Source organism: Caenorhabditis briggsae (genome assembly GCF_000004555.2).
Source record: "Caenorhabditis briggsae complete genome, chrI, whole genome shotgun sequence".
NCBI classification, from domain to species: Eukaryota; Metazoa; Nematoda; class Chromadorea; order Rhabditida; family Rhabditidae; genus Caenorhabditis; species Caenorhabditis briggsae.
The window spans coordinates 3,345,643-3,354,593 of NC_013489.2; the positions used below are offsets into that span (position 1 = coordinate 3,345,643).

At 35.9% G+C, this 8,951-nt stretch overlaps 1 protein-coding gene across 1 annotated transcript; it reads right to left on the reverse strand.

Annotated features, from left to right (window-relative positions):
• Positions 1-1,008: 1,008 nt before the first annotated feature.
• CBG25200 lies at positions 1,009-2,950 on the reverse strand (the record flags this gene model as incomplete). The annotated part of the gene is made up of 3 exons (XM_045242663.1): positions 1,009-1,096; positions 1,989-2,059; positions 2,831-2,950. 3 exons carry the CDS (start codon positions 2,948-2,950, stop codon positions 1,009-1,011), a joined length of 279 nt encoding a protein of 92 aa, XP_045099600.1.
• Between the last annotated feature and the right edge of the window lie 6,001 nt (positions 2,951-8,951).

Here is an 8,951-nt window from a genome sequence, read left to right on the forward strand (position 1 = left end):
ATTTTGAATGATTTTCTTAGAATTCATTTGACATTTCTCTTGGTTTCCTTTACACTTTCGAGCCCCGACGGCTATGGCTGACTGATAATTCAGTCAGTCAAGGGTTTAAGCTGTGTTCGAAAGTGTATTGAAGATTGGGAATTGTCTTGAATTCTCTGAAAATCTTTTAGAATCTTCCTTCTCTCCTTGAGTAGATCCTAGATTTTGAATGATTTTCTTAGAATTCATTTGACATTTCTCTTGGTTTCCTTTACACTTTCGAGCCCCGACGGCTATGGCTGACTGATAATTCAGTCAGTCAAGGGTTTAAGCTGTGTTCGAAAGTGTATTGAAGATTGGGAATTGTCTTTTGAATTCTCTGAAAATCTTTTAGAATCTTCCTTCCCTCCTTGAGTAGATCCTAGATTTTGGATTTTGATTTTTTTTCCGAAATTTTCAGATTCTCAGATTTTGAAGTTCCGAAATTTTCAGATTCCGAAATACTGGAATTCCAAAGTTGTGAAATTCTAAGAATTCTGTGATTTTCAAGCTCTGAAATTCAGGAATTCAGAAACTCCCTCAAAAAAAAATTGTACTCCGAATCACAAGCGTTGTACCCCTAAATGAAATGGGTTGTACCCCAGAATCATTGATAGTTTGTACCCCCGAATCGTTGTACCCCCGAATTTTGTACCCACGAATCACCAATTTTGTACCCCTAATTCAGTTGTACCCCCTTGTACCCCCGAATCATTGTAGCCCCGAATTTTTTGCTTTCTTTTCGGAAACATCAGAAACTCTAACAAGGATCGCATTTATTCAGCATTTCAAATATTTAAAAAGGGTGTGGAAAAGGAGGAAAGAGATGAAGAGATGAAGAACTGGGAGTTAAAATACATAAACAAATGGGACACACTTTTATTTTCACGGTTCTGTTTGCGGGAGGAGGAAGAGAGCCAGAAGAAATAGGAGAAGGCGTTTTCTAGGTTTTAAAGGAAAAACGAAGAGAGTGGGTTACTGTAGAAGAACTTAATAATCCTGTTCTGGGGCGATGGCCTCAGCTCCACTGCGCTTTCCGAATCTCATCCATTTTGCCGATGGGGAGCGCTTTCCGAATCTGAAATTTTGGATTTTGTTGAAAATGTTGGAATGTTTGGGTGAGTTGCTTTTAGCTCATATATCTCGGTTCCTGTAACAGATATCAAAAAGTGATCAACTACAAAAATATTTGTAATATTATGATAAACATTTTGTTAGTTGACAACTTTTTGATATCTTTTACAGAAACCAAGATAAACTTGCTCAAAGTGTGAGTATAGGGCAGCCTTCTATTATAGTGGTTACGGTAGCTTGTAGCTTTTGTGGGAGTAGTATCTTGCCTATGTATTGCCCAAAACAAAAATTTTTGTTTGACACGTTTAGTTTATATAATTTTACAACATGACCCATTTTATGATCCAATATATACATGGAAAATGGCTGGTCATAAAAATTTTCAAGCTAAAATTATTTTTTTGGATGATGTGAGTTCAACTAATAAAATATTGGAAATTTTATGTAAAACATTTAATTAGTTTACAAATTTTTGTTATCTTTTAGAAAAATTGAGATAATTGAGCTGAAAGTAACAGCATACCGTCTTCGATCTAATAGAAGAACTATAAGTACACTTTTAGCTAAGTTATCTCGGTTCCTGTAAAATATATAAAAAATCTGTCAACTGATAAAATGTTGGTGATAATATGAAAAACATTTTCTCAATTGACACATTTTCGTTATCTTCAAAAGAAATTGAGATAAATGAGCTCAAAGTGTAGTGACCTGAACGTTCCACACCTGCCATTTCTGGGCCATGTCGCCGATCTTTAAAAGTCTATATCTACACCACAAAAAAGGTGTCCATTTCCTCTTCCATGTTCTCCACCAAACATATCCATTTACAAGAATTGACATCATAAAACGCGTATATTGTCCCCATGTCAATTTGTTTCCCACGCCTTCTCCCTCACCTCATCCACTTGGCCGATGGAGACCGCTTTCCAAATCGCATCCATTTGGCCGATGGCGAGCGTTTGACTTGCTGGAAAAAGAATGGAATTTTTAATTGGTAACACAAAAAAATTGTGACCCAGAGGAAATTGGATATGCTTAAGGGTACTACTAGAAGAGGTTCTCCCCTCCGAAAACCAGAGAAAGCGTAGTCAGCTACATTTAATAATTGGTTGTTCAGGAATCCTGATGTTCGAAAAACATCTTTTGGGGTCCCAATCCATTATTTAAGTTCTGTAGGGTCCCCTAGAATGTTACCACCTGCGTCACAAACAAGCTACATAGCTGTCTGGAGCATAGCTCAGCTCAAACTTGGGATTTTTGTATGAATCAAAAAGTAAAATGTGAAGCTTGAAATTATCTAAAATTTGAATGATGCAAAGTTCCAAGATAGTCGAATTGGATATGAATTTGTAGATCTCAGCAAGTTCTAAATTTCAGTTTTTGGTTCAAACAGAAATTTCAAGTTTGGGCAGAGTTATGATTTGGGGTAGCTAGGACCTCTGTTAGAAGAACTATCCAGCGAAGATGGAACACACTAAAAATTTCAAATCTTCCTCCGCATCTCATTCTACATCCCATTAGAGAACAGTAACTCTCTAGGATCTCTAGACCTAGCCCTAGGCCTCTAGACCACTAAAGCTAGACCCCTGGACCCTTGTACCCCTAGACCTAAAGCTTTAGACCTTCAAACCGGGACCTCTAGACCCCTACACCTTTAGACCTTGACCCCTGAACCCCCGGAAGTTAGTAACAGCGCTCCACTGGACTGAGATCCCAATAGAGCACATTTACTACTTACTGGCTCAATGAGAAGAGCACCGTCTTGCTGCTCGAGTGCAGCCAACTGTCCATCCAAATCGAAGACCTGAGCCGATACCAATGACACCAACAACACAACACAGATCACGGAACGGTTCATTTTTGAATTATCCTGGAAGAAGTGAATAATAGAAAGTTCTGGAGAAATGGGAAAAGAGAAAAGAAATGGAGTCAAAATAATTATAGCACCCGTCACATTGTTGTTGTTTCTTTGGATTCTAGAATTTTCAGTTCTCCGCTTTTTTCAGAGCTTTTTAGATATCCAGGAGATTCGTAATGTCGTGGGAAAGTTTTGAATTGAATTAGGGAAGGTTTCGTGTGAATGTATGATCTATATTGTGAGATTCAAGGCGACGTCACTCTCTTCAAGTTTAACATTTTCGGATGGTTCAAATTTTAAAATGTAGCACTTGAAAAGCTCTACAAAATGATACTGAACTTGGCTAGCTTGGACATATAGGTGGCTCGAATCGACCCATCGACGGCTAGCAAGCCTAATATCGCTGAAAATTCATCAGTTCCAGATTGTTTAAATTCTAAAATAAAGAACTAGACGAGATCTACAAAATGGTACCAAATATGTCTAGTAAACCTAAATGCTTAAATCTTGGAAAGCGGAAAAAAGGAGGACATCACAACTCAAGTGGGGTGGAAATAATAGAGCGGTTTGGAAGTTTTCAGTACAAACCGATACTCAGACAGACAGACGCTCTATTGTTGTCTAAAGAATCGTGGGTTCTATTTTCAATTTGATTTTCCATCTCTTTAGGAATTCAGAAGACGTCAAGTGGGTGGTGAGATGTTACACACACCACCCAAGAAGATTCAATTTCCTTTTTTTTGAGAGGAAAACTGTCGTCGAGCAGGGTGCTCCTCTAAACACAAAAAAAGGGGCGGAGCTACTGAGAATCTGATGAAGGAATAATAATAATAATAAAGTAATAAGTGTTCCCTGAAGACCTTCTGGCGGTTTGAATAACAAGGAAGTCTCTGGGAATTATAGGAGACAAAGGGTTCGAGAATTGACAAAGGGTTCAGGAATTGGGATCTTTTTTCATCTGTCTGTCTAATAATTCAGGACATCCGGACACTGGGAAACGCGGAAAATCAGAGTTTCAGGAATTTGAAAGTTCCTCAAGAAGAAAAAACAACAATTTTTGAAATTCAAAAGTTTTTTCATTGTTCAGAAATCGAGATAATGGAAAAAGAGAAAGCTAAAAATGATGGAATAAGGAAAACAATGAGTCAATTTTTTCGTTTTATTTTTGCCTCATAATTTCCGTTCCTGAAAAAAAGAGCAGCGGAAAAAGAAATCGAGAAAAAAGTGATATATGACTCATACATTTTTCATTTTTCAGGCTCTAAATGATCCTGTCAAAATCGACAGAAAAGAAGAAAAAAGGCAATTAAGCGAAAGAGATTTAAGGAGCTGCTGCTCTCGTTCTAGAAATGAAGTGGTGGAGCTGTCAAACTGCTCCATCATGAAAACGAGAGGGGGCGGAGCTTAGGCTCCGTATAGGGCTCCGCCCACTTTTAGTGCAATGACGTTTGCGAAGGAAGTGAGTGAGTGAGAAAGAGAGAGAGAGAAAGAGAGAGAGAGAGAGAGAGAGAGAGAGAGAGAGAGAGAGAGAGAGAGAGAGAGAAAAGTAATCACGGTAAAGTGGGTTGATCTTGAAGGAGAAGATGTGGACTCTGGAATGGGTAATAAAGAACTTCTGGCTGAAAGGATATTGAATACACACTCAATTTAATAAAAAAAAAATGAAGAAAGTTCTAGAAAGGGTAGAAGGAATGCATATATTTGAGGAGCTAAGCATCGAGGGTTCAAAAAGCTAGCTATACAGCTTTGAAGCTTCCTAATAGAAAGTCAAAATTGTTCAATATTTCTAGAAAAAATGATTTATCTTTTCTAGGTGTCAACTTTTTGATAAAAATTGATATCTGGGCGAAGTAGGAGATTTATGGCTATTTTCTATTTTCGCTTGAAAAATTCAAAATTTTCCGATTGATCTGAAAGTGTTTATGAAAGAGTGTATTAAACAAATATGGGCCTTTAATTTTGTAGTTGACAACTTTTTACTAAAATTTCAGCCTGGAGAGTTATGCCACATTTAAGAGATCCTTCCTTTCCAAGGTCTGCGCTGGAGAAAGGTCTCTTCCACATGGCATTTCTCCTCAGGATTTACAAAAAAAATTTACAAAAACGTTTCCAATTACAAAAATGAAGCCCAATTTTTGATTAATGTCTCCTAGAAGTTTCAGGAAAATTGGAAAGTTTTGAACTTGTTTTTAAGTGATCCAAATTTGGATTTTTTTTTTTGAAAATCGCCAAATCCGCATATTCAATTTCGGGTGTTCCTATGCTGAAAATACAAAAATATTTTATGAAAAATGAGGTCAATAAATTGATAATTGAATTTTTAAAATTCCGAATTTTCTGAAAAAAAGCTAAACTGATCTCTGTGTCACTACACAAAGTTCATCTTTCGGATTTTTTTTCTCATGTTAATTAATTGAAAAACAATGAATCTGACACCTTCGTCTCCTTCTTTTTTCTGCAATTCGACTCTTCTCATTTTTTTCCAAAGTCCATCTACTGGCTTAAGTATTCTCTAGTAATCTGCCTCATTATTTTGTTTCAAAGCCACCCACTTCCTTTTTTTGTAGCCCAGTCCCTGTGTTTTTTCTCGGAATAGCCTTTTTCAGATTCATCTTTTGTAGTTAAAAGATAGAATTGGATTCAAAAGCTTCAACTTTTTGTAATCTAGAAAGGGAGCTATGTTTTGATGATCGAAAAAGGTTTGAAAACAAGTATCTTTTTATCTACCCAGATTTTTTCTCTAAAATTCGAAAACCATTGCTTTTTGACCTACTGTGTGTGTGGTCTCTCTAATAAATTTGAGAAGGAGCTTATGGAAATTCGCTCTTTTGAAAAAAATTAGATTTTTTTTTATTTCTGTGGTTCCATTTTCTTTTAACAAAAAATTTTTTTGTGCAAAATCACAAAAAAATATTTTCAGGTATTCCGGAAATCCATGGAAATTCAACCGGAATGAAAACGTTTGGACGTCATTGCGAAAAAAAAAACCGAAATCTATTCTCATGACCTCTTTTTTGCAAAACTTAATAAGCTCAATTTTTCTGGGAAAAATAGAAAAAAAACTTTGAAGGATTCAGGAAGTTTCGGATTGAAATTAAGGAATTTTTGGACAAAAAGTTCAGAATCTTATGAAGATTTTTTTTTACAAAATTGGAGATGTTTGACTCGAAAGTTAAAAGAGCTATAATTTCAGATGTTTCAGTAAAATTTGATCAAAATTTCAGATGACCCAAAATTGTCTCTTTTAGCTAAAGTTAGTGAAAAATTCCATTTTATTACAATAGGAATTCCGAGAAAAAATTGGGACCATATTTTAGAATTTTTGGAAAATATCAAAATTGATTTTCATTCCAAGAACTAGAAATTTCATCAAAATCCCATACATGTTCCATTTTTTTTTCTTCGAAAAACCCCCCATAAAACAATGTTTGCTCTAAACCACCCACGATTTACACCCCATTACCGTATCCTTATGTGTATCCCCCTCTCATTTTCTTTTATTTTGGAGGCGCCGAAAAGCCAATTTCAAAATTTTTAAATTGCCTCTCTGCAAGGGGTGATCCATCTCTTTTTTTTTCACCACTTCACTATATGAAAAACCATCTATCCACGTCATGGTACCTCATCTGGAGAGGAGCACATCTTCAAGAAGAAGCGCCCATTGAGATGCTCATTTGGTGTCACCACCACACGACACAGACCTAATTGTACCCTTTTTCGCTTCTGGAAGAGAAGAGGTTAGAAGAGGACGAGATGAGGTTGACATGTTTCGGAATTGATGACACCACCAACCAAACCACTACTATACAATCTTGTGTTTTTTTTGGGAGATGGAGGAAGAAGGAGAAGATGGAGGTGGTGAAATAGAAGAAGAAGAAGAGAATGATAAGAAGATTGTGAAGAGGTTGAAGCTACCGGGAATGGAATATTATTCAAGAAAAGGATCTTTAATGAATTTCCATCTGCCCACAATACTGTAAATGCTCTAATAGAAGCCGATCCTATAGAAGAATTTTGAGCTCAATTATCTCGGTTGCTATAAGAGGTATCAAAATTTTATCAACTGATAAAATGTTCATGACATTATCAGAAATAATTTATCAGTTGACAGATGTTAGATATCTCTCACTGGAAGCGAGATAATTGAGCTCAAAGTTCATGTATTGGATGGGCTTCTATTAGAGGAAACACGTTAATCTAGCCAGGGCCTTGTACGACCTAATATCTCCGTAGGGCGCATTTGTAAGAAAAAGTGATCAACTGATAAAATGAAGATCTATTTCTGTTCAGTGTATTCTGAAAATTTCAAAATGTTTGAAATAGTTTACGGTCCCTTTTTCTAGAGGCAGAAACTTGGGTTTTGTGAAAAAATGCGAGCTGGATTCGAAGAAAAAAAAAACAAAGGGACTTGAAATTCGAAATATCAGATATTTTTAGCCAAAAGTTTTAAAAGAAATTTTATAACTTTCACAGGTTTGGTTAAAAAAATAATCAATTTCTTCAAAAATCAGTCCCGCCTCCGATTTTTTAAATTGTAGTAAAACCATCGTAACTCGGTTAGCTTTGATCCTAGAACATTGAAACTACTACCATTCGATTTAGTTTTAAACGGGATTCAAAATGAAATAAGCATAAACATTGGATAATCTAAAAAAATGCCAAAAAATTGGGTCCCACCACGACAACCTCAAATTTTCAAATTTTCGCTAGCATAGTTGTGTTTAGACTCATTTTGAAGCATTTTTCTTTCTCAAGTTCATATTTGATTATAGAAGATTAAAAAAAGAATCCGTTTGAGCTAAAAATGTGAATTTCAGAGGTTTCCTGATTATTTGAGAAAATAATGGAAAGTTACCAAATTTGAGATGCGGGAAGAAAAAAAAAAGGTTACAGTAATCAATTTGCTCTAAAATTTTCCAAGTTTTTCACTTGGTGCAGTTTTAGAATTTCGAAGACTAATCTAATGGGCTTTTCAGATCTAACTACTTTTCATTCCAAAACCTTCCTTTGACGAATTTTGAAACTGTTGATCTACTGCCATACGAAAATAAAGACATTTCTCAGAATAAACCAAAGTCAGTCCAGACTAGACAAACTATAAATTACTTCTTCCTAAAAAGTCCCATCAATCATGGGGGCGAAAGTTGAACCCAAACACAATTTCCGGTAATAGAAATCCATAGAGAATGAGAGTTTCCCCTTCCAAAAACAAAATGATATCATTTTATCAGATAATGTCCTGTCGAGTTTCGGTTTATGATATATGAAGTCACGTAGGAGGTTATAAGAAGAGCGTTGGAAGCAGTGAATACTCTCTGGAGAAGAAGAAGACGTTTAGAAGGAGAATTGCATGTTTCCAGAGTCGTTAAGTCATGTTGGTGTCACTAATTGAAAAGGAGAAGGTCCAAAAATGGGAGTAATAATAGAGAGGGCATTTTCAGGGTGAGTTAAGAAAGTTTGGAGAAATTAAAATTGCATTTATTTAGGCAGGTATTGAACGGATGATTACAGGAATAAATAGACTGACAGGTCCCCGAATTTCCTGGAAAACTACGGAAAACGAAATGTTTTTTGTAGTAGACATATTTGCTCTACAGAACACTATAGCTCCATTCTTAATAACCTCATTTTTAGTAGCTCCATTCTTAATAGCTCTACCCTTAACAACCTAATTCTTCGTAGCTTTTTTCTCAACACCTCCAACCTTAATAACTTCATTCTTAAAATATCTATTCTTGATAGTTCCATTCCTACCAAGCTCATTATTAGTAGCTTTTCTCTTAATAGCTCCATTCTTAATAGTTGTATTCTTAACAGCCTTATTTGCTCTATAAGCTTCTCGGCTGTCGGCACCAATACTTGCACAAGTATCTGAGCACATTATTCTATGTATCAGTTGGGACTTGTTGGATACTTGTGCAAGAATTGTGGTAGGTTTGTCCTCGACTTGTGGGAAGCTTGGGCAAGTCTTGTGTCGTTACAATAACAACAGAAACAACAG